Consider the following 26,764-nt stretch of genomic DNA (forward strand, 5'->3'; position numbering starts at 1 on the left):
GGGTATTGCAATTTTGAGGCTTCACTGAAAGGTGATACTTGAGCAGATACTTGAAAGAAGTGCAGGACAGAACATTGGGGGACAGAACATTATAGGCAGAGGGAACAGCAAGTAGCAAACGCCTGAGGCAGGGGCATGCATGTCAGGTTCAAGGATCACCGGAGAAGAGGGAAAGCTAAGAAATGAGGTCAGAGAGTTAAGGGGGTGGAGGCAGCCTATAGGGCCTTAAGAGGGCTTTGGCCTTTACTCTGAATGGAAACCCATTGGAGGGGTTGGGCCACAAGGCAGACATGCTCTGACATAATTTAAAGTGCTTACTATGGTTTTTGTGTTGAAAATAGAGTAGAAGCAGCAAGACCATTTGGAAGGCTGATGACAGTAATTCAGGTAGAGATGATGGTGGCTTAGCCCAGAGTGGTAGCAGTGGAGGTAGTGAGAAGAGTTTGGATTCTGAATACATATTGAGGGTAAAGCCAGCAGAATTTGCTTTCTCCCCATAAGAGTGCAGCATTCCTAAGGAGAGGGGCTGTTCTATATTGTTTATGGCCATATCACTTAACACATTACTGACAGAAATCAGCACTCAGTATATTTTATTTTTTAAGTGCAAATGAATGACTATTCTGTGTCACTCCTTTCTGTAATGTAATGTGATTTGTCCTAATACCTAAGGCAGGAATCCCCTCTTCCAACATCCCAGATTAATGAACATCTACCTTTTTCTTATCTAAAAATAGAAGGTCATTATTGTCAGCAGCCTCTTATGCTAGTATGTAGCACCCTGTACTAAACATGTTACTTATTTTTTTTTCTTTTTTCTTTTTTTTTAAATGTTACATTCAAAACATATGAGGTCCCCATATACCCCCCACCCCACCCACCCCACTTCTCCCACATTAGCAACCTCTTCCATCATCGAGGGCCATCCACTGCACCTGGCGAATACATTCTGGAGCACCACTGCACCACATGGACAGTGGTCCACATGGTAGTCCACACTCTTCCCCAGTCCACCCAGTGGGCCACGACAGGACACACAATGTCCAGCATCTGTCCCAGGAGAACTCCAAATCCTGAAAATGCTCCCACACCATATCTCTTCTTCTCCCTACCATCAACAGCCATCACGACCTCCCTCTCCACATCACTACTACAATTTTTTCCCTTACTAATTATAATAGTTCCCCAGCAGAACACCAGTAAATCCACTGTAATCCATACTCTATTCCTCCATCCTGTGGACCCTGGGATGGTTATGTCCAGTCACCCTCTACATCAAGAGGGGGCTTAGATTCCACATGGATGATGGATGTAATTCTGCTTACAGATGTAGGCACTCTCGGCTCCCTGGTGTGGTGGTTGACCCTCGTTGCCTCCCTGACAGCTGGCCAGGGAAAGTCTAACAAACCAGAGGATACGAGCTGCAAGTCTGCTGAGGCCCAGGGTCTGGCCTTCATATAGACAGTTCAGAGATTCAGGTCTCCTGAGTATACACCATCCCAAACGCCAACCACAGGTCGGTCCGGTAAAAGTAACAGAGGAGGCATGTGTAGAAAGGTCATATCTGAGTCCAACTCCATCACACTCAGGAACACAAACTACAAAGTAGGGCCAACTGACATGGCCCTGCACTTCAGAGCCATCTGCCATGATCATAGAACCTGTGGGTCTCTGCAGCCCTCAGGAGAACCAGCACCTGGGTTTCCATCTACCTTAGCTGTCTCTGGAACCCTGCTGAGGTGTGCATAAGCATCACCCCTCTGATGACCTCCCAACTCTTTTTTGGAGACTCATAGCCATAGAAACTGACTTGTCCTTTCCATTTCTCCCTTTATCCAAAGTCAAAAAGCAGTTTTTAATACCTGATATTACATGTAGGCTGAGATATTCTGCCAGTCTGAGGTGACCCCTTTATTCAAGGTCTTTTTCTAGTTACATCATCAGCTGGTGCTTGGTAGTAATCCCTCGGTGCCAGGGAGGCTTATCCCCAGGAGTCATGTCCCATGCTGGGGGGAAGGCAATGTATCTACATGCTGAGTTTGGCTTAGAGAGTGGCCACATTTGAGCAACACGGAAGTTCTCAGGAGATAACTCTTAGGCACCCTGCAACTCTAGTCTTAGTTCATCTTTCAGGCACACAGGCTCATAATTGGAGCCATCAGTATCAAGGGCTTATCACTGGACCATCCATCTTTGTTGGTCTTTGCCATTGCACTTGTTACTGTTCCATTGGGGAATGTGATAGAGCTCTTCTGGCCAGGAACTCAGCACTCTCTCAGCTGTTGTTTCCAACTGAAACCACTATGAATATATCCAAACATTTCTATGTACCCTATATACATGCCCTGAAGAACTCCCTCCCAACCATGTGCCCCCCACCAATAATACCCCACACAAGTGCTCCTCCCTGCCATAGTTGAACCCCTCTGTAGTCCAGAAAGGAAGCCAAATATATTGTCAGGTTCCATTAATAGTAAAATGGAATATAGTGATGGGTTTAAAGTTAGATATAGAAAAACATGTTACTTATTACAGTGTTGTAGCAATTGAACATAACATGTACACACTGGGAAAAATACATGCCACAAATATTACAATGAGCTAATACCCATCATGCATGAATAGTACAAATAAATCAATAAGAAAAATGCTATGAAGAGAGCAATAGAAAAATAAGTAAAGGATATAAAATAAATGTTCCATACAAGGAGAAATTAAAATGCTTTGATTAGAGTTTTAAAAAATAATTTCAGTTTCATTCATTCAACCAGCATTTATTGAGGTCATCCTAAAGGTCAACACCAGGTTAGGCATTTGGAAATAGATAAGATGCAATCCATGTCACTCAAGATTCAGGTGAAGAAGCCAACATAAGACATGCTTCTAAAACTGTGTGTTTATTGTAATGTGAGAGTTGTTTATAGGGTTCTATGGAGTAGTAGATTTGGAAGTTGTTGCATAGAAATAAGATATTGTGTGAAAGTTTAGAAGTAGCTGGATTCAGAATAGAAAAGACTATAGAATTAGAATAGCAGTGAACCTCAAGACAGGACCTGAAGACCATGAATTTGAGGGGAAGATTCAGAGGAAACAAACAAAAGCCCGTGAAGGAAGAACCTCAAAAGTACTTTACTTAAATGAAAGCAGTATAATATTGTGGAGGCACCTGGAGTAGAGAGTTTTTAGTAAAGGAAGGTGTGAAGTAATTATAGATAATAGAAGGCTGCAAATTAAAATAACAGTGAGTAACTATTCATCCAAAGTCAGATCTTGTGGGATTGTTTGATATTTCTTCTTAATTATTTCATTCTGTCAAGGTTGTGGCAAGGTAGGATACTCCTATTTGGGAGGATAATTTAGCCCAGCTTTTCTAGAAGTGAATTTGGAATTCAGTATCAAGATTTCCTAAGTGTTTAACCTAAGTTTTTGTTACAATTCTGAGGCTGGGATTATTTATTAAATTGTTAGAATGAATTGTTAAATTGTATGAATTCTAATTTTCTTTAGGAGCTTCTCAAGAGATACTCAGAGATGGATAATGAGTATGAGTGCCTGAATAGATTGTCTTCTGACTTGGAGAAGGAAATTGAGACCCAAAAGGAGCTTTCAAATAGAGTAAAAGCAAACCTCTCACTTCCATATCCACAAACCAAACAAATTCAAAAACTTCTCACTGCAAATCAAAGATGTTCCATGGAATTCCTTAGAGTCACAAAGAAACTTAAGGTACCTATTCTTTAGTAATATCCTTGCAAATAGTCTCCTAAATTTCAATTATAGATTTCAGTGTATTTGTGAATTGACCTATTTTGGGAGTTAACACATTTGCTGTTAGTGCTATTACTACCAAATTATGCATTACATGAATCAATGAGTGTCATGTACAAGATCCTCATTGCACCTAGTACCTGATTTTTCAGCAAACCCTGAGCTCTGCCCATCGGTCTGCACACTCTGCCAAGGTGCTCAAGAAGCAGCTAGAGTAACATCTTAAATATCTCACAGTCTAGTGAGGGACAAACATAAATGCAGGCAATAAATGCTGTGATAGACGTATATACAGGTTGGATGTAATACCAGATAAAAACGTTTTAGAAGATGAAACGTGTAAGCCAGAATCAAAGCCTTAAAGATTGCAGTTTATTTTGTATATTATGGGTAATCATTAGACAGTTTTAAGTGATGGGAATAACATGATCAGATTACTGTGTTAGGTACTTCACTACAGTATGAAGAAATGGGTTTGAGAAGGATAAACCTAATGGCAAACAGAACAGATAAGAAGCTGGTCCAGTGGTCCAGATGAGGCATGGGTAACTAGACTACTAGGGAAGCAGTCTTTGGGGTTGAGAGGAAGAAATGGATTGAAGTTTTAGCAATTTAAAATGGTAGGTCAGTGTGATTGGTGGTGGTGGAAAGGGAGAGAAGTTTAGGTTTGAGCCCCAGGATTAGGACTTAACCAGGTTTGTGAATAGTGGTCTCATTAACTGAGATAAAGGAAAAAGGAAGAGAAGCAAGATAAATGTTCAAGAGGCAGTAGGAGAAAAGGGGACATCACATGGGTTTGAGGGAGAAAAGACAGGAGAGAACCAAGTAAAAGTGGTATCACCTATGTCAGTGGGAGAGAATGTGTCAAAGATGTCATCAAAAGTGACAAAAGCTACAGAGGGACCAGAATGTGAACTGAAACTATCACCTCAATTTGCTGATAGTGAAGCTCATTGTGACCTTTGCTATTGCAGTTTTAGCTGAGTGGTGAGAGAAGAGGCCAGATTATAAGAAACTGAAAAATGGTGGAGGTTGAGGAAGTAGGAAGGAGTTACCTGCCCTTCAGCCTGATATCCTCTCACAAATACTGGCAATCAGATGTGTGGAACTTATTCATGAAATCGATGGAACATATAGCATTCAATTTATTGTCACCTTGAAGCCAGACACCTAAATATGCATGACTAGGAAGCCTTGACATGTCACACCCATCTTATTGATTAACCAAATATCCCAGATACTGAGAATAAAGTTGGAGATAAAGACTCATTCCTTCTTCCTCTCTGATAAGAACATAGGTAAACAGTGGATAGCATCCCACCTCACATCCCAAGGGTTTAAAACTTCCTCTAAATGTGATAAAAGTTTCATTTCCCAATTTGTTTGAATTTCCTCTTCAAGTTTGTGTTAAGCCATGTCACAAAGATAAAGGAAGAACATCATGAATCAGTCAATAAATTTGAAATGGGTTTTATTGATGAAGTGGAAAAGCAAAATGAACTGCTAATTCAAACCCAGCACCTTCAACAAAATGGTGATGTACCATCCAAAGAATCAAGGGATCTGAAATTGAACCAGAATTTGGATCTACATATTGAGGTATATAGCATAAAGTGGATTTAAATCTATTTTAAGCCTTTTTGTCAAATAGAAAAGTAACTATGTTTCTTAAAGCTATTTTTATTTATCAGAAGTGAAAAATAGATTGCAGTTGACTGCTGGCCAGATATAAAGAGTGCTGAGTAAAAGACTGGCCTCCTTTCAGGCCTCCATAGATACAGAAAAACAGATTTAACATTGGCAGAATAAGGTTACAGTACTTTCCAAAACTTCCCACAAATGGGAATGGGAATCAGAAACTTTTATTGCAACAGGTCTACATGGAGTTTCTTGCTCTCTCCAGCCATTTCCCAGTCCACATGAAAGGCCTGCTTTATGCCCAGAAACACTCCATCCAGAAGCACTTCTAAGACTGTTATGAGTCACAGGCTTATAATTTTGACAGGTTTTAAGAGGTAGAATTTTATAGAAGTGCCTCTGTGACATAGCCTATACTGCCAAAATTTTATTATGTAAATAACTAGAATAAATTTTCAAGTTAGAATTATTTTTCTTACTTCAAAACATTAAGAAGAGTAAGGGTTCAATAAGAATTTTCCCCTTTTCATGATCTTTATATGATATTTAGATACAGATTTCCCTGATTTTTCAGGTTATTCCATTCTTTTCACACAGGAAATTCTCAAAGATTTTTCGAAAAGTGACTTCCTCAGCATAAAGACTGAATTTCAACAAGTACTAAATAACAGGAAAGAAATGACCCAGTTTTTGCAAGAGTGGTTGAATACTCATTTTGATATAGAAAAGCTTAAAAACGGCATCCAGGAAGAAAATGATAGAATTTGTCAAGTGAATAGTTTCTATAATAACAAAATAATTGTAAGTAGTAATTTTTATTGTGCTACCTCAGTCTTTTTGTGTTTAATTTTTCTACCTCATTGTTAAAAGGATGGAGGGCAACTTAATTTTTAAGTATGTATTCTTTAATTCTTATATGGTGTATGAAAAAAAAATGTACTTTGTAAAATGTACTTCCTCTAAGATTACCATACTTCAGTATGATAATTAAACATATATCAATTTAATTTATAAAAAAGGTAACAAAACTTCAGTGATATGAAATCTCAATTTCTTGCCAATCTCCTTTTCCACTTCCCCTTTCACTGTTTTATAGGAGTCTAACCTGTTTTCAAGTAGCCTCTGGCAAGGTGAGATATGAGCTTATTCAGGGCTATTGGCAACAGCTGTGGGGTAAAGCTTGCATCTGGCCTTCTGCTTTAGTAGGGACTCATGAGCTTTTCACCCTAGTTGTGTCACTAATATTCTTCATCTCTGAGGTTCAAAAATGTGATTTTTATCATTGTTCCCAAGGTAACTGGCCCTAATGGACTGAATCCAACATTGCCTAAGATCAGTTTGTTAACTTGTTCTACATTCCAGTGATCAGAATATTCATTTCTGCTTTCTAAAGTAATCCCTTCCCCATGTACCTGGTAAAACATGTAATAACCAGAAGGTGCTTATAATAGATGAATTTGGAGCAAAGGGAACAAGGGTTATATTGTAACTTCCAGGATTAATTTTATATTTAATGTTCTTAGGTAGCTCTTTCCTGACATTTTAATGTCATCTGGGAACTATACTTAAAGCACAGTGAAATATGGGATAATGCTAGGAAAAAGTTTTCCCATGGATTGTTAATCCCATTTGTTGATTACCAGAGCTAGCACAATATTAAATTGTTTTTTAAAAAAGGAAAAATTGTCCACTCTCAGATAGGCAAAAGCCAATGTTTGGATAAGATCATTTCTATGTATGTTAACATTTTTCTTATAATATTGAGGGTCTGAGTGTTTAAGATATGGGGTACTTACTGAGATAGATCAGCCTGGATCTCAGCACCCTGAGAATAGGAATTGATAATTTAGTATGGTGTGAGGTCAGTAGTCCAGAGCTAAGGAGAATCCAGGGTGTCAACAAGAACATGACTAACTTAATATCCAAGCCTGGTAGATTGATTATAAAGCCATAGAGAAGTTAAAGATGTGGCCAATAAGGTATTCATGTAAAAGCAAAAAGTACCTTCCATGATGAATTAGAAAGTGAAAATATGATATGAGTATTTATGGAGTAATCCTTCAGATGCAAAAGAGAGTATTAACTGATTGTTATTCCCTACACAGAAATACAAAATTTTCAGATTAATTACAAAATATCAATGAGTTATTTTCCCCATGAACATTGAGGTTTGGAATGAAACAGGAAACTAGATCATTGTTAAGTTTGCTAGAGGCTCTATTATTAAACAGCACTTAATGTTTTCTTCTTAGCCATTACATATATACAGTGGTTTAACTTGCACAATTCTTCAGATTCTTCTTTGTATGTTAGTGCTGAGCTAATAGATTTTGATCTTGCAGATCAATATGAATCCTCTCAAGTCCTTATTCTTCCTTTATTCCTATCTAATATCTTCTGAAATTTTAGGAACTGATTCAAACTACAAAGAATGTTTACATTCTTTTTTAAGTGCTATTCTAGAATTTTCTAAATAATGAATTTCAGTATATATGTTCTCCTAGAATGCTAGTTTTTTTCATAGTGTTTTATTTATATATGTATATAATTCACTTTAGAACTATAAGCAGTATTTTAATATTTTATAGGCCATAATGAATGAATCAACAGAGTTTGAGGAAAGAGCTGCTACCATATTGAAAAAATGGGAACATGACCTGAAATCAGTGAAAGAGAAAAATGAAAAAATGTCTGAAAACTACCAAACTTTGAAGGCTTCCATGGATTCTAGTACCCTTGTTAATCCTGATAAGAATCCTCATGTTACAGTAAGAGCTACACAACTAACCACAGAGGTATGTAATTTCTTATGTTCTTCAATTTGCAGCTTCATCACAGAGTTAAAGATGCATCTTATATAACATGCAAAATTATAGTACTGAATGTGTTTATTAAGCAATGGAGACATGCTTTTTTTGTAGTATGATGAGCTTGTTATTTAAATATAAAATTATTGGAGTTGTTAGTCAACTAAAGTATTTTTAAAGCTAGACATTATATAAGATCTTTCATTTGAATTATGAGACAGAAGTTCCTCATAGATTAATTTAACAGATTCACACAATATGGTTTAAGCTATTGCCACTTAAGATATTATAACCATAAATTTTATACATCTTCTAAATCATGTGACCTTCTATTAAAGGCTATATTTTGGGTGTATACACAAAATAAATACTAGCTTGGAGAGAAAGCAATTTAGCTTTTCTCTGTCATCAATGTCCTTAACATTGGCTAATATTAGAATCATTTTTAAACACTGTATGACACTAAAAATATAATAAGGTTCTTATACAGATTAACTTATTACCACAACTGTCCAAGAATCAGAACATTAATTAAATAATCCAATTACTTTATTAACTATCCTTATTTAGTAGTCTGTATATATGAGCAAACATGCTATTTTATTTTGTTAGCATCCAAAAACACTTACTGGGGACCAAGAGTAAATTATAAGTATAATTTATTATTTTTACCAAAATAAATGTTCATAATAAAACATCAACCACTAGTTTAATAATTATTTAGAGGAAAATAGAAGATCACTAGTATATATTTTATTGAGTTACTGATCGTGGTAGACCTCAATCAGCTGGTAGAAATAAAAGAGAGGAAAATGAAACTCAGCTACCAGAGTAATAAGATAAACAGAAGGGAATTTTTGTCTTCAGTGACCCCAGATTTAAAAAAATAAATACATGTTACATAATTAAAGTAATTTGGTAGTGATGCAGGAATAGACAAGTACAGTAGTGGAACAGAATAGAGAGTTCAAAAATATACCCAAGTAAGTGTGAGAATTTAGTATGTGATAATGGTAACATTCAGCTCACTGTAGAAAAGATGATTTATTCAATGCATGATTTATAACAACTGGATGTAACCATCTGGAAAATAAAATAAAATTGGATTCTTACCTCACTAATTAAACAAAAATTAATTCCAGATGGGCCAAAAAGAAAGTGACATTTTACAGGAAAAATTAAAAGTATGCTTGTGAATAATCTTATATATTTATGAGCAAATTCAGGCATCTAAATTTATCCTAATTTAAAGTTAATTTGTACTTGCAAGAAAACTGGAGGCAACCTAAATATCGATTAGTAGGGGACTGGTTAAATAAGTCATGGTACATCCATGAAGCCAGCTGCTATGTATCCATGATTTTAAAAAAACATGAAGGCTCTATAAACATATCTGGAAAATATATTGTCAAGTCCAAAAAAGAATAAGCAGAACTGTGTATTTAGTATGTTTCTGTTGTGTATATGAGTGTTTGGCTCTTTTTATGAGCTATATATTCACATATGCTTAGCTACATATAGAAAACTAAGTAGTGTTAATTGAAAATATGAGTGCCTGCCTAATATGCTTAGCACTGTGTTAAACAGTAACTAATGTAAACAACCAAACTTTATCATGTAGATTCTTACATTTTTTAACCCAGATATCATCAGCTTTAAATGAAAAAAATGGCATGCTGTAGATTGAGTTATTTTTTACTTCTCTTTTCTGTGCTTTGTTAATGCAATATGAAAAAATTAACAGTACCTAAATGTGATTACCTCTGTCTCAAATATAATTATATTGTGATTCTGTTTTCCTGCCAGACTGAATGTATGTGTACTTTTTCTAATAGAAAATTCAAGAGCTGGAAACTTTACTACATGAAGCTGAAGAAAATGCTAAGCATAAGGAGAGGAAGATTATCAAGATGCAGAAAGAACTTGAGATGACTAATGGCATGATAGCAAAACTTGAAGTGAAAGTTAATGAATCAAATAAATGCTTAGAAAAAACAAAAGAAATGATCCAAGTACTCGAGGTAACCTGAAAAATCATTTTATAACTAAGTTATTTTTTGCCTTTTATTTTACCATTGAGTTTAGCAGATAATTTGGCCCTCTCATCTTCCCTTTTCCCACAACTTCCTATTGACTGTATTTGTCTGAAATTCAACACTCAAGCTTTAGAAAAGCAAGTGCTTACGTTAGAAATGAAGTATAAGAGTTTATTTTCATGCAAAATAATGCCTGTTTTTATCTTCCTACGGAAATAAATTAAGTACATATAAATTTTCTGTATAGTTTAGAAATATGTATTTTTTTCTTTTTTCAAAAAATATACTTCTTATGAAAATTTTTAACACTCTTATTAGTTAAGTACATTTTACTGGGTCCTACCTGGTAACCTGCAGGCTGAAGCTGACCTGTTTTCTTTGTAAAGAACAGTGCTTTGAATGTTTTTAAATTAGTCAAGTCATACCCTCATTCTTCATATCTCCACCATGCCCCTTTGTTTTAACTTCAGCCACTTTTCCCACATTCCTGCTACTTGAGTCTGGCCCTAGTAAGCATTTAAGTTTGCTATTCTTGCTCCAGTATCTCTTTATTCCACTTAAAATAAAGAACCAGTCAAGGATTCCTGCTCTTTTTTTATTTAACATTCCTCTAAAAATTCCAGTCAATTCAGTGAAATGGGAAGGCAAAGAGAAAATACTATTCTTTGTGTTTTTAGACAATTGTTAGAATAGATAGAAACCAAGGAAACAAACTGTAAAATTTTAGATTTTTGAGAGTAGTTGTTTTAATATTAGAAGTAGTTTAATGGTCTCATTAAAACTTTATTCATTCAACTTATATTTGTTCAGCACCTACTATGTGTTGATCACTGTTGGAGATGCCAGGTTTATAGCAATGAAAATAAACTAAGTCCCTGCCCTCATGGAGCTTATATTCTGATTCGAAGAGACAGAAAATAAGTAATTATATATGTCATATGTGGAAAAGTGTAATGGAAAATATTAAGTCAGGCAAAGTGGGTAGTATACATGTCCTAGGTGAAGGTGGAGATTTGCAGGGAAGGAGAGGTGATTTTTATAAAGAGAAATCAAAGAGAACCACACCAAATAAGATAACTTAAAGGAAATAATGGAGTGACCCATGTAGCAGGGGAAGAGACTTCCAGAAGGAAATAGCAAATGCAAAGTCCCAAAACAGAAATATTCTGGACGTATTTGAGAAACAAGAAAGCCAGTATATTCTGAGCAGAGTGAGCAAGAGAATAGAGAAAGGAAATAAGGTAAGATACAGCAGTGAGCCAGATCATAAAGGGTCTTATAAACTACTGTAAGGACTTTTGTTTTTATGCTGAGTGAGATTGGAAGCCATGGGAGGATTTTGATGAAAGGATGTTATTGTCTGACTTAATTTTTCAAAGACAGCTCTCTGAAAATGGTCACCAGGAGGGTGTGTTTGTTAGGGGGCACGCCAGCTACAATTACAAAGAAAAACAAAAATGCAGGGGCTCAAACTAGATAGAAGTTTATTTTTCAGTCTCACATAAAAGTCTGAGTGCCAGGTTGGTGAGCAGCTCTATTCCACATGAACATTGAGACGTCCACATTTCTTCCATCTTGTTTCTCTGCCATCTCATTTTCATCTGCATGGTTACAGTCAAATTGTGAACTGTCCGTGTCCAGGTTTACAGGAAAGAAGCAGGAAGGAGAAGCTAAAAATAGTCCTAAAATCTCCACTCTGGCCTAGAGGTGGTACACGTCTTCATCTCAGATTTCTTAGTGAGATCTTAGTCCCACAGCCATACCTACCTGCAAGCAGCAAGGGGCTAAGAAATAATGTCCAGTTATAACTATTACTGATGAAGAAGGGAAGAAGGAATCTTGGTAAACAGAAAGCTGATTGTACCACAGAGGATAAGAGCAAAAGTAAAAAGGCCATTTAGGGGTCTCTTCCAGTAATCGAGGTAGGAGATGAGATGGCTTGTACCTGAATGGGAGCCATGAAAGTAGTAAGAAGTCATTGGGTACAGTGTGTATATATTTTAAAAGGTTAGCAAAAAAAAAAAAAAAATTGCTGACAGATGATATGTGTGGTATGAAAAAAACAAGGAAACAGATGACTCCAGTGTTTTTGGCCTGAGCAACTAGAAGTAGAGTGATGGAGTCATTATTTATGGAGATGGAGAAGACTGCCAGAAGAGCACTTTTTTTGAAAAGGATGGAGCAGAATAGGACTTGAGTTTTGACAAGTTGGATTTGAGATGACTATTGAACACGCAAGTTGCAAATCAATTGGGCAGTTGGATAATATGAGTCTGGGAGAGGTCCAGAATGGAGCTATAAATTTGGAGACTCATGAGTGTATAGGAGTCATGAGACTAGATGAGGTCACCTAGGTGATGAGCATACTAGGTAAGAGGTATGGGGTAAACTAAAGACAGCAGCCAATTCTTCTCTCAGGGGAGAATCAAGAGAGAAAGTAGCGTCCAAGAATATAAGTGCAGAAAGTATTTCAAGAAAGAGGGAGTGGGCGGCGGACTTGGCCCAGTGGTTAGGGCGTCCGTCTACCACATGGGAGGTCTGCGGTTCAAACCCCGGGCCTCCTTGACCCGTGTGGAACTGGCCCACGTGCGCGAGGAGTGCCCTGCCACGCAGGGGTGTCGCCACGTAGGGGAGCCCCACATGCAAGGAGTGTGCCCTATAAGGAGAGCCCCCCAGCGTGAAATGAAATGCAGCCTGCCCAAGAATGGTGCCGCACACACGGAGAGCTGACACAACAAGATGATGCAACAAAAAGAAATACAGATTCCCATGCCACTGACAACAACAGAAGCAGACAAAGAAGATGCAGCAAATAGACACAGAGAACAGACAACCGGGGTGGGGGAGACAGGGAGAGAAATAAATAAATAAATCTTTCTTTTTTTTTTTTAATTAGAACTTTAAAAAAAAAGAGGGAGTGAGCAACACATTTCTTCAGCATTCACTATAGGCTGGTACAGTGATCTAAACAGAGAAATATCTTTCCTGCATATAAAGGTAAACATTCAAACGAAATAATAGGGTATGGCTTTGTATAGCATCTATGGGGAAAGAAAGCAAAATATTGGATACCTATAAAGTCTTTATACTGTTTGAACTTTTTAAAATTTATTTCTACATATTATATAAATCTGCAAATTGCAAGAGTAAATTTAACTCTTTAAATTGCAAGGATATTAATTTTCAACCAATTTCCCACTACTTGAATATTCTGGACATAGCTAACCAGGTTAATATAGGGTTTATTAACCAAAAATAGAAGAAATTGGAACAGAAAAATCATTAAAATTTCATATCAAACAACAGGGAATTTGTTAAACATTTAATATGCAGGAAAGCAGGCTTGGCCCAATGGATGGGGCTTCCGCCTACCACATGGGAGGTCCACGTTTCAGACCCCGGGCCTCCTTGACCCGTGTGGATCTGGCCCATGTGCAGTGCTGATGCGCGCAAGGAGTGCCGTGCCACGCAGGGGTGTCCCCTGCATAGGGGAGCCCCACGCGCAGGGAGTGCACCCCCGTAGGGAGAGCCGCCCAGTGTGAAAGAGGGTTCAGCCTGCCCAGGAGCGGCACCGCACACACGGAGGGCTGACACAGCAAGATGACGCAGCAAAGAGAGACACGGATTCCCGTGCCGCTGACAACACCGGAAGTGGACAGGGAGGAGCGCATAGCGGGTGGACACAGAGAGCAGACAACTGCCGGGGAGGTGGGGATGAGAGAGAAATAAATAAAAATAAATCTTAAAAAAAAAAAAACAAACAGGATAAACTGCACTAGAACTTTATGGACCCCCCTGTATCATAAGGGAAAAAAAGACATTTACTGTGCCATAAGATCTAATATAAAATGCTTTAAAAAAAATTAGGTCAACATATTTGAATAGAAAAATAAAACTAAATAAAAATTAAAAAGGAAAGTAAAAAGAAATATAGGAAAATATGTACTAAAATAAGAAACTTATTTCCTAGGTGGGAAACCTAAGTACTGTACAACCATCAGTTTTTCCCAAATTAATTTCTGAATTTAATGTAATTCAAATCAGAATGTCAAAGGACTTTCTTTTTCTTGTGGAGCATGGAAATCTCTTAAATCCATAAAAATATATCTGAGAGAAAAATCAGTTGGTATTAACTAAGAACTAAATTGTTTTTCATTCTTTGCAGTTTGTTAATAAAAAATACTGAAGGCTCTCACTATTTTTTTTTTTAAAGGAAGTTGTAGGTTACATCTCATTATTTCTGAATACAGCATTGGCCACATACCATATGTGTGAAATGTAGAATTCTCATTATCATTCATTTCTTAACATTTCCAAATTTGATCTCTCTGACAAGAATTTTAAAGTGTTATATATGCCATTGCTTTACAATTACATGTACAAAATGGTCAAAGCTAATGCTTGTGTTATTTATGTTACTAGAGTAAACACCTTTTAGTAGAAAATATCTCTGATAATGCCATGTAATGCTTTTTGTGCCTTGAATTCTATTTTAGTGTGATATTTATATTGCTGCTCCAGCATCTTTTTACTTCATTTTCCTGATTTATCTCTGCCCATCCATTTCATTATTTTCAACCTTTCTGTGTCATTTTGTTTAGATATATCACTTTTTGATTGGAAAAATATCTGGCTATTGTTCATTTAAAGGTTAAAATTGATGCCTTTCCTGCTTTTCATATATTTGGAGTTATTTGCTATTTTAAAATGTTCCTACCAGATCAAAGGCATTTATATACTCTCTGCTGGAATTGAAACTGCTCTGAGAATTATTTTTGTTATTTTTCTTTTCTCTAAAAAATTAGGACAAAGTTGCTTTAGGAGCTGAGCCTTACAAAGAAGAAATTGAAGATCTCAAAATGAAGCTGGTGAAAATAGACCTAGAGAAGATTAAAAATGCCAAGGAATTTGAAAAGGAGTATGTCTTATGCCTTAGTTGAATATCACATTAATAGCTTAAATTTCCTTTCTAAACTATATAATTTCTTTCCATTAGTTAGCTTTTTAAAATAAATCTTATGGAAATATTGTTATTGCTTTTAAAAAATACAAAGTCTACAGATTTTAAATTCATTAAATTCTCAGTGCATATATGAAGTTTTTTTTAAAATAAGCACAACTGTGATCAACTAATAACAAACTATGTTTGGATGCTACTTGTTCAATCATACATAAACATCTTGAAAAATGACCTTTTTATGCTTAAACATGAACATTAACTGTCTGAGAGAGTTTGACTCTCTCAGATAGCTGTTTGACTAAGGTTTGCATTGGTTCTTGCATTGGCCCTAAACTAAAGAGAATACATACATATTCTCACAGTCATAATCAAAGAAAGGAGATAGCTGTATTACATGATATTTGTATTACATGATTTCTTCCAATCCTTTCTGGCTCCTCTATTCTTCCTAACATATCGATTATATTTTCTTTAATCTTCAAATATATGTTCCCACTAGAAACCCAACTTTTAGCTAATGCTAATGGGAGTAAAGAAAAAAGTAGCACTGTGAATCTACTGTGCTGTCTACCCTTCTACTGATAACTGTACTGTTTTTAGTGAAACTTATACCCATTCAGTTCCTAATCATAAAAAAGCGATTATACCTATCAAATAGAGTCAGCAGATATTTTTGTAGGCTCTAAGAAAGAAAGTCTTCTAAGTTACAATTGCTGATTAATGACTAAACCAGTGATCAGAATTTGACCTTTGACTGTATCACTTTAGACCAGAGCTGCTGTCAGGGTTTACTTTCCTGACAATGTAGAAAGGAGGCTAATTTTCTCTTTCATGCTCTGGTAATTGTTAAACCTTCAAGATATTGCTAGAACCTCTTTGTAATAGCCCAATTGTGTGTTTTGTGTTTTTTGCTTTTTTAGTGCCTACAAATATAATTTTGTTCAATATCTAATAGCTATTGCAGCCCCAGAAATTTAAAAAAAAAAAACAAAAAAAAAACTGGGTTCTCAGTGATAAGAAAATTGAACTGTCCCTGAGATCAAACAGAATACTTCTAATGTGATGACATTATTGTATCAGTGTACCTTTCCCTTGAGGCCTCATCTGCTGCTACTTATGGATATTATGCCATCATAATGTATATTCTTAGAATATTCTTGGCAGCAGTTCTGTTTAGTCTTCCTTAAAAACCTAGTTACTGGGTTTTTACATATTTTTATTGTTGTTCTTGTTAGAATCACATCTACAAAAGCCACTGTGGAATATCAAAAAGAAGTGATAAGGCTATTAAGAGAAAATCTTAGAAGACATCAACAGACCCAGGATACCTCAAGTAAGTAGAAAATGCAAATATTTTCAGATTCTTTCCATTTTACTTTTCAGTACACTTATACATTATATAAAGTACTGTTATTTGTATGACAGTTGAAAGTAAACCTTAGTTAACCATTAATTTGGAAATAACTATTTTTTTTTAATTCATTGGAAGCATATTTATCCTATAACATCACCCTGTTATACTATAATCTCAACTGCTTATCCAGTATAGATTCCTGAAAAATGGAATTTTATGTTTGCATTATTAGATCTGTACTTGTTGGTAAGGAAATCTTCAGTCTTATAAAAGAATTAGTTAGCTATCAAGGTAGAAATACTCCCAGGGAACCAAGAGTGCCTACAACTGAAAGCAGGAGTATTGCATCCAACATCCATGTGGAATCTAAGCACCCTCTTGATATAGATGTGGAGTGGACACAACCATTCTAAGGTCCACAGGATGGAGGAATAAAGTATGGATTAGAGTGGACTTACTGATATTCTATTCATGAACTATTGTGATTAGTAATCGAAGAAAATGTGGCATTGGTGTGGAGAAAGTGGTCATGGTGGCTGGTGGGGGTAAGGAGTGGGAGGAAGAGATGTAATGTGGGGGCATTTTCGGGACTTGAAGTTGTCCTGGGCGGTGCTGCAGGGACAGTTACCAGACACTGTATGTCCTCCCATGGCCCACTGGGTGGACTGTGGGGGAGTATGGGCTATGGTGTGGACCATTGACCATGAGGTGCAGCGGTACTCAGAGATGTATTCACCAAATGCAATGAATGTCTCATGATGATGGAGGAGGTTGTTGTTATGGGGAGAGGAGTGGGGGGAGGGGGCTGGGGGGTATATAGGGACCTCTTATTTTTTTAATGTAACATTAAAAAAATAAATAAAAACAAAAAAAAATTTAAAAAAAGACATGAAAGCATTTCAAATGGCCATATAATAAAATATTAAGAGGAAAGAAAAAAAAAAAAAGTAGAAATACCCTTCCTACTTAAAATACAAACACATTTCTTAATAGATTTTAACTGTACTCAATGCTAAATTACAATCACTACACAGGAAAAATAATTATACATTTAATTGTTCTTAATACTGAAGACATCAAGTGATACTTGCTTACAAAACTTTTGGAAATTGTTCTTAGATCAGGTTCTCAGGTCTGATGGTCAAATTTCTGCTAATGTGTTTCTCATACTGTACCTTTTGTCCCTTTTTATCTCTCTCACATTTCATTTGAAAAGAAGGAAGGCTGAATAGTACAAGGAAGCAGCTTTGTGTATTATACAAGCACTGGACTGACAGTCTAGGGCCTGAGCTCTAGGCTGATGGCCCTCCCTCAGTGCCTATGTGGCAGAACCTCACCTTCTAGCTTATACACTTCTAACACTCAAACCAACAGATGCATGTGAAAGCACGTTGAAAATTCTAAGTGCCAAGCAAATGTAAGATATGTGCGTATATTATCTGCTTCTTTTAAAAAAAAAAAAAACAGAGATGGGGTTAAAGATACTGTCTAGTATCTTTTTTTGCTTGAAATTCCCTAGTGGCAAGATCATCACAGCTCCTATGTGGAAGATTTCAAGGGATAAAAAAAATAGAAGGAGTATTCTTTTATTACAGAAAGGTTAGCATAATCACTGTTGGTTACTAACTTTCAGGTACTTATTATACCTGAAATCAAATGGATTCAAAAGAAAATAGACATTGAATTTCTCCTATCCCCACTCCATCCCTTCCATGATTTTCAGGAGCTTCTTTCTGATCCAGTGAATTATTCCTGTTACAAGCACCTCACATTTTAATGCAACTTTATCTACAATTTATAAACACATCTCCTTATGTTACTTTTACACACATAGTATAGAATACTTCTTAATATATTCTTTGATATCATTATGGAGTCTGTTTAGTTAACAAGGGTGTGTTGAATACTAGTAATGCACTGAATGACTCTGGAGTGCACCCCACACACACCACATTCTGTAGTGTAACATGAACCCACTGATGTACAGGATAAACGAGGGACTGCCCTACTGGGGAAGGTTGCTATTGTTGCAGTTGTGGTGTAAGATCTTAGTGGCCTAGATTATGGTTGTGAAACTGGGGTGGAGAGAAGAAGATGGATTATAGAGATTTAGAATTGATGATCAAAGGGCATGGAGGTAAGGGAAGAGGAGTCAAAGAAGACTTCCAGGGAGATGGTAGTTGAGATGTTTTGGTTCTTATAATGGCTTATTACACTTAGTAATATTTTCCTTTTTTTGAACTTTGGAGACAATTAAAATTATCACCTATTTGTGTACTTTCCTCCTACAGTGGTATCAGAATGCAATGATTCTCAGCCTTCAAACAAACCCTTAACATGTGGGGGTGGCAGCGGCATTATACAAAGCACAAAAGCTCTCATTTTGAAAAGTGAATATATAAGGCTAGAAAAGGAAATTTCTAAGTTAAAGCAGAAAAATGAACAGCTGATAAAGCAACAAAATGAACTGTTAAGGTAACAACTGCTTACATAAAATAAATGATATGCTTATGGTTGAATATATGCATATGTGGTTGTATTATCACACATAATGGGGAAGGTAATTTTTGGAGCTCTTAATATAAAAATGTCTTTTTTTTTTTTAATGAAATAAGACACAGCACTATTCAAATGTCTGCTTTCCAGAAATTGATCAGTTTTTAATTTAGCCAAGAAACAGGAAGTAAACAAAGGGTTTAGAGGGGACAGGTTAAATATAACACAGTCCATACTAAAGTCAGTGAGGCTTTAATCAAAGAAGATTATATCCTTTAACCCCTTAAATCTAATACCACAGCCTCTTTACTTTTACTGCATGAACAATTCAAGCAAACTTGCCTTCTACCACTGTAGATCACATTCTACACACATTCTACATGCTACAAGTGACACAATAGAAAAAAATGGGCATTAAACACATTACATAGATAATTATACAAATATTTACAATGAGGGCTATTAAGTGAACAGACATTATGAGAGACATAACAGAGGGCTCTAACCTATCTAGGTATTTACGGGGTAGGGGGGAGTCTAGAAATTAATACAGGGTAGATCTGAAAAATGAGTGGGAATTAGGCTAGATGAAAGGAGAGAGAAGTAAGCCTTCTAGGCCAGGGGAACAGTTTGTGCATAAGCTTTGAGTCAAGAAGAATAACTAGTTGGTGGAACTGGAAAATGTCCAGTATGGTTGGGCATAGAGAATGAGACAGAGGATGGAGCAAGCTGAGGGACTAAAGGTAACTGGATCCAAATTATGCAGGACCTTCTAGGTCATTACTAGGAAGTTTGGATAGTATCCTAAATCTAAAGGGAAGCAGCCACCAGATGATTTTTAGCAGGGGCCAAATGAGATCAGATAGCATCTTTTTTTTTTTTTTTTTTTTTTTAAAGATTTATTTATTTAACTTCCCCCCCCCTCCCCTGGTTGTCTGTTCTTGGTGTCTGTTTGCTGCGTCTTGTTTCTTTGTCCGCTTCTGTTGTCGTCAGCGGCACGGGAAGTGTGGGCGGCGCCATTCCTGGGCAGGCTGCTCTCTCTTTTCACGCTGGGCGGCTCTCCTTACGGGTGCACTCCTTGTGCGTGGGGCTCCCCCACGCGGGGGACACCCTTGCGTGGCACGGCACTCCTTGCGCGCATCAGCGCTGCGCATGGCCAGCTCCACACGGGTCAAGGAGGCCCAGGGTTTGAACCGCGGACCTCCCATATGGTAGACGGACGCCCTAACCACTGGGCCAAAGTCCGTTTCCGCAGATAGCATCTTTGACTGCCAGAGTGTTATTGGAGAGCCGAATTTATGAAGCTATTTTTGATGATTGTGGGAATAAAGAGATGAGTTTGAGGCATGGTATGAGGTTCTGTCAGCAGAGTTGGGTGGTTAATGAATGAATAAGAAAGCCTCTTAAGATTTCTTCCCAAGTTTCTCTAGAAAAACTGAATGAATGTTGATAGTATTTCCTGTAAGAAGCAAGACTGTAAGTACCTAATCTAGAAAGACACATTGTAATATTTCTTTAAGAATCGCAAGGGTATATCAAAGACTCATCCAACCTGAAGATTAATTTATGGAATTAGCACAGCAAAGTATCAATAGATAAACTGCTCTGGGTGATAACATTGATTGATCTGAAAGCTTGATATTATACTCTGAGCTTTCTTTTCAGGACTCCATAATCATGGGGATTTACTGCAACTATTCAATTAATATAGTCCCTTTTCATTTTCTGAGCTCTGGAAATAGTCTATATAGGAAGCATTAGGTTGAAATTAAAATGTAAACGTGAATATATTTCAGGAATTGAAGAGTCTTACTTTTTCTCCCCCCACATTAAAGCAACAATCATCATCTTTCCAAAGAAGTCAAAACATGGAAGGAAAGAACTCTTAAAAGAGAAGCTCACAAAGAAGGTACTTGTGAGAACTCTCCAAAGTCTCCTAATATAACTGGAACACCTTCTAAAAAAGGACAAAATATGCTCTCTCAATGCAAGGAACGGAATTTACAAGATCCTGCGCCAAAGGAATCACCAAAATCCTGGTTTTTTGACCACCGATCAAAGTCTTTTCCAGTATCTAATCCAGTTCGCTATTTTGATAACTCAGGTTTAGGCCTTTGCCCAGGTAGGTAAATACACTGGTTACTTGGAAATTGGGGAATAAGGGTTAGAATTTATTTTTAACATATGACCCCAAAGGGCAAGCTTAAGACTTAGTTGAGCAGACGACGGTGCTGGACTTCACTTGTTGTCTTTGTATGAGAGTGTCATTTTCTCCAGAGTACATCACTGGAGTGCAGTCATGTTTTATCCCAAGTGACGCCTCTGTCACTTGAACCCTCAGCTCTCCCTTAAGATAGACAAGCAACTCTCTCAGGGATATAAAGGTACTACCCTTATAAACAAAATGCTTGAAAAAGCCTTTCTTATTAATTCAGTGGGCCAACATTTCCAATAGGATTATTTTCATTTTACAAAAACCAGATCATAAACTTTCATTATTGACTTATATTTATCCAGTCAACATGTATTTTGAGCTCCTGCTATGTGTCAGATATTAGACACTGACAGCATAATACATTGATAAGCAAAACCAGACTTGGTCCCTGCCTTCATGACACTTCCACTCTAGGGAGAGATACAGTCATTAATCACATCTTCAAAAAAAAGTGAAATTCTAGTGGTATAAAAGTCTATCAAGTCATATATAAAAGGTATATGACTTAGGAATATTGGGGAAATCTTCCTTGAGGAAGTACACTGAGATGTAAAGGTTAAAAATGAGTTAGCTTGGGGAGCGGATGTAGCTCAGTGGTTGAGTGCCTGCTTCACATGGATTCAATCTCCGGTACCACCTAAAAAAAAACTTAGCTCAACCAAGAGGGAAGGTAAAACCTTCCAGGTGAATGGACTCTGGTGAGGAGGGAGCAAAATAATGTGTGGCCAGAGCACAATGAGCATAAGCTTTTGTGGGCAGAGTCATTAAGGCCACAGAGGGAGATGGGAGCCCAATGTGTGAGAGTATCTAGAGGAAGACTTTGAAGGATTTTAAGCAGTGGGCAGGGGAACATGATGAGTTTTAAATTTTGAAAACATCACTTCAGCTGTAAGATAACCAACAAACAAAGCGGGCAAGAGTTTATTGCAGTTGCCTAAGTAAGACGTTATAATATCCTGGACTCAGACAAGTGCAGAAGAGATAGAGAGAGGTGGACAGATTGGACAGATTGGGAGTAAAATCAGCAGCACAAGGTGCCATATTGGATGTAGTGGGAAAGGAGTAGGAGGTATCCAGGGTCACCCCGGTCAGCTCTGCAGGGGTTCTGTCCACAGAGGTGCAGGAAAAACCCTGTTCTCATCACTTTGATTCTTGTAAGCTTTCTCACTATGTGGCATGTGCCAGGTGTGCATAGTCTTACACTCAGGATTGTTTAAATAAAGCTATTTATTCAGCCAGAGCCCTTTGTAATAGTATGTGTCTACACATTAGAAATACCTGTTATGCAAGTGTAGAACTCTCAAGCAACAAAACTGTACACTATGAAAAGCAGCTTCCAAGTGATTTAAATGGAGCAAAGTTCGCTAGGGTTATGAGAGCTCGACTTTTCAACTAAAAGGAAATCAGTCCATTCTCTTTGATTACACATCAAAAGTAGATCAACATGGCAATCTGAAAATGCTTTTAGGGATTTAGTAAAGATTAAAACCATTTAGAAAAATTATGTTTGAACTATTCATTCAAGAGTATTTAACAAACATTTAAGTACCTTCCATTGGGTAGGCATTTACATGGAACTTTTGCTGTGCATTCACAAACAATTCTGAAAGAGTCTTTGGAAAAAGTTCACTTTTATACCTTTTGATTATCTGATAGTGCCAGAGGCACATGCATAATGTGAATAAATCCAAACTCCAAGTAAAAATGCCTAAGCCTTTTTTCCAATGTATGAATCTCTCTGGTATAATATTTTAGGTGAAATAAATTAAAAACCACCCAATTCAGGATAAATGGTGATAGTCTCAGCTTAAATAAATTAGTCTAGAAAATTTTGTCAATTTTCACTTTTAATTATAAAAATTAATCTAAATTGCCTCAATAAATTAAGATAATTACCAGCACATTATGCTAGATTTACTTTTGTGAAAGTAATTATTTGATTATTATTTATTATTTCTTGGTTTTATATATACTATGATTTTCCTAATGCAAGTAGTTTTTCATTCTGACAATTTATTAAACATGACATGACTTATGATTTTTTTCCTTAATTACCTCTGATAATGTAGTCCATTTTATGAATGAGAGGGAATAAACTTCTCCCATTGTGATGAAGTGAAGTAGACTGTTTCAATGATCAAACACAATGAAGTGAAAGACCAGATTGCCATTTGATTTTTATTTCCTTTCTCAGAAGTACAAACTGCAGGAGATGAGAACGTGGATCCTCAGCCTGGTCCTTGGCATACCTCTTCAGGAAAAGATGTACCCGAGTGCAAAACTCAATAGACTCTCTCCATCTGTTGCTTTTCTGGAGGGCCACTGATCCTCATTCGAAAATGACCATGTTTGCCCCTTCATGTGTCTATCTCTGGCAATGACTTGCAATCCAACTTAATTTCACATTAAGTTTTCATTTTAAATTAGAATTGGAAGATCAGGGCACAGGAAAATAATGCATTTCTGTTACTTAGAATGGTGATAGCAATACCTTCTTCTTAGAAGTTGAATTTTTTAAATTTATTTATACATTTTATAAAGAATAAAGTTATTGAAGGAAATTTCCAGTCTTGCCATGTATACATTTCATGTGTACGTTTTTATTAATGTAAAGCTATCCACATAATACCTAAGTTAATATAATGTCATTCAACTAACAAAATTATTAAGCTCCTTTTTTAGTACCTTGAGTGTTCAATAAATATGTAATTGATAGTTCTGAATCATCGTGTGATATCCTTGGTTTCCTGGCGGGGAGGTCAGGTTCTTGTTGACTGTCAGGATTTTGCTATGAAAATATACACTCTTTCTGGATTTAATTTGTTAAGGGATAGCAGGGGCAGTACCCTCTTAACTTTCTAGTCCTAATCTTTCTTTTGCTAATAACTACAAATATTCTTTTTCACTTTTCTGTTATCCATCACTGCCCCATACTCACACTCTAAATTGGTTTGTTTATACTTTGTTCTCCATTCCTCCTACTCTTAACTGAAAGAATGTTATAGATCATTTGTTCTACCTCTTCATTTTAGACATGAGGACACAGCATCAGAGTTTCTTTCAAACTTTCCTGAACCTGAGGTCCCTACAGATGTTTAAAGCATCTCTTAATTGGCTTCTGTAAGACTTCTGTACTTTTATGTCAACTTTTGTGTGTGGATTTATTTTTCTAGGGTTCTAGGAAAATAATTTATCAAAACAAACTCATAGTGGTCACTGAATCCTATAAAAGGTTAAGAACTGTCATTTTAAAGAGTATATTGCTTTTACTTCATTCAACTTTGAACAGCAAGCTGTCTAAGGTTATAGAACAAAGATAAAATGTTTCAAGACATTGTTTACTCTTTGATAAAGAAGATTCATTCAAAGGAAGAGATTATGCATAATATTTGTCATTCCAAAGTCTGTAGATTAGGTTTTCTCTTAACATCGGAATTCACTAGGTCTAAGAGGCAATTGTCCCTTCCCATAATCCTCTCACCCCAGACCTGCCTCGTGGGAGTCTTGCTTCTCGTTTCCAACCTTCCCTAAATATCACACTATAACACTGCAGGTCTGACTCATTACAATGTCTACTGAATAAAGCTATCCAAGGTTGGTGGATAAATTCACCAGGATGACAAAACTTAAGACCATTCAAATATCAGCTGTCAGGTAGTCTACTAGGATGTTGCTTAACTCTTATAATCTGAGTTTTAATATGATGAATGATTATGAAGGAACACTGAAGAAAATCAGCAATGGAAACTGCAAGTATTAAAAAGTAGTAGAGGGAAGCAGATTTGGCAAAACAGATACAGCGTCTGCCTACCACATGGGAGGTCCAGGGTTCACACCCAGGTCCTCCTGACCCGTCTGGTGAGCTGGCCCACGTGCAGTGCTGATGCGTGCAAGGAGTGCCATGCCACACAAGGGTGTCCCCCGCGTAGGGGAACCCCATGCACAAGGAGTGCGCCCTGTAAGGACAGCAACCCCACGTGAAAAGTGCAGCCTGCACAGGAATGGCGCCGTGCAGTACCACTGTGAGCTGATGCAGCAAAATGATGCAACAAAAAGAGACAGATTCCCTGTGCCACTGATGAGAACACAAGCAGACACAGAAGAACACACAACAAATGGACACATAGAAGACAACTGGGGGGGAGGGGAGAGAAATAAAAAATAAATCTTAAAAAAAAAAAGTAGTGTGGTCAGAAAAGTACAAAAGGTCAAAAAAGTAAAGTCAAGGCCAAGGAAGACAAAATATATTATTCATAGGAAACATTTTTTTCAAGGACTGCAAAATTACATTCAGCAAACTTTTATCAAGAACCTACCATTCACACAGTGAGTATTCAATAAGTGTCTACTACATGCTGATCACTGAGCTAGGCACAAAAAGGCACTGCTGATGGAACTCTAATATTATGACATGAAACTGATATAGCTTGTCATATGATTAAGGAAAAGGTTGGGAAGAAGACATTTGCTTTGTGTATATACAATCAATGAAACAAGAAAGAAAGATTCGTGACCGTTATAGTTCTCGTTTCTGTAACTGGGCAAGTGGTCGAAGTCTATTCATCACTACCTTCTTCCAATATCCATTCCATGTTCCCATTACCCTCAGCAAGCACTTCAGCTGCTGTAGTGGTTCTGATGGGGTGACCCAAACACATTCCTGAAGATTCTGGTCCATTGTTAGTCCTGCTTGGATTGGGTTGTTGCAATTTTCCATTGACTTCAATCATAGGACTTGGCAGTACTAGGACACACCCTAGAGGATCTCCTGTATTCCAGGTAAACTCTTCTTTGCTCCCATTATGTAGATGCAGTCCTATTTCCCCTTAATAGAATCAATCACCCCAACCAGTGCAGTAATTCCCTTCTTTGACTGTTGATTCAGAGATAAGAGGAGTCCAGAGTGGCCAGGTGACAGTCTTAACTTCCAGTTCAATGGAATCATTGTTGTGTTCCCCAGTGGCAGCACTCCTCCTTTTGGGACTAAAACCTGTAGACCAGCAGAGCTTAAAGTTGCAGGGACAGGACACAAAAATTTTGCAAGTGGGTCACTGGGGGTAATAGTGAATGGTGCCACTCCCATTTCCACCCCTTGATCCCTGGACCCATGGATCCTGGTTATGGGAGAAACAGCACCATAGAGTGGACACTGATTTAGAGCATACACAGCCTCCTGGAGAACATTGCCCCAGCTCTGCAAGGTATTGCCACCTACTTGGCATCATAATTCTTCAAAAGGCCAGTCCAGTGGCTCAAATGATAAGGACTCCACCTACCATAGGGGAGGACCCGGCTTTGATCCCTGGGGCCTCATGGTGAAAAAGAAGAGAAAGCATGCCTGCATGACAAGCCAGTGCCCATGCAGTGAGCTGAGTGCCCGTGTGGTGAGCGAAGTGCCCACGCAATGAGCCAAGTGCCCACATGGGTGCCTGTATGGCAAGTCAAGTGCCCACATGGTGAGCTGAGTGCCCACATGAGTACCCTCGTGGT

The 26,764-nt window shown here is 37.2% G+C and overlaps 1 protein-coding gene across 5 annotated transcripts in view; it reads left to right on the forward strand.

Annotated features, from left to right (window-relative positions):
- The window catches only part of CENPE (centromere protein E), a 68,495-nt gene extending 44,498 nt beyond the window's left edge, over nt 1-23,997 (forward strand). For 4 of the 5 annotated variants that reach the window (XM_058294680.1, XM_058294688.1, XM_058294695.1 and 1 more), the window contains 10 exons: nt 3,508-3,726; nt 5,170-5,367; nt 6,004-6,207; nt 7,995-8,201; nt 10,049-10,234; nt 15,055-15,167; nt 16,445-16,542; nt 18,855-19,038; nt 20,895-21,181; nt 23,469-23,997. In XM_058294680.1, the coding sequence (XP_058150663.1) occupies nt 3,508-3,726; nt 5,170-5,367; nt 6,004-6,207; nt 7,995-8,201; nt 10,049-10,234; nt 15,055-15,167; nt 16,445-16,542; nt 18,855-19,038; nt 20,895-21,181; nt 23,469-23,563 (1,791 nt within the window). In that variant the 3' untranslated portion in view covers nt 23,564-23,997. Of the gene's footprint in view, nt 1-3,507; nt 3,727-5,169; nt 5,368-6,003; nt 6,208-7,994; nt 8,202-10,048; nt 10,235-15,054; nt 15,168-16,444; nt 16,543-18,854; nt 19,039-20,894; nt 21,182-23,468 lie in introns of those variants that run through there. The other variant, XM_058294702.2, reaches the window with a different exon arrangement.
- The last annotated feature ends 2,767 nt before the right edge of the window (nt 23,998-26,764 follow it).

The sequence above is a fragment of the Dasypus novemcinctus genome, chromosome 1 (genome assembly GCF_030445035.2).
Source record: "Dasypus novemcinctus isolate mDasNov1 chromosome 1, mDasNov1.1.hap2, whole genome shotgun sequence".
Classification (NCBI taxonomy): Eukaryota; Metazoa; Chordata; class Mammalia; order Cingulata; family Dasypodidae; genus Dasypus; species Dasypus novemcinctus.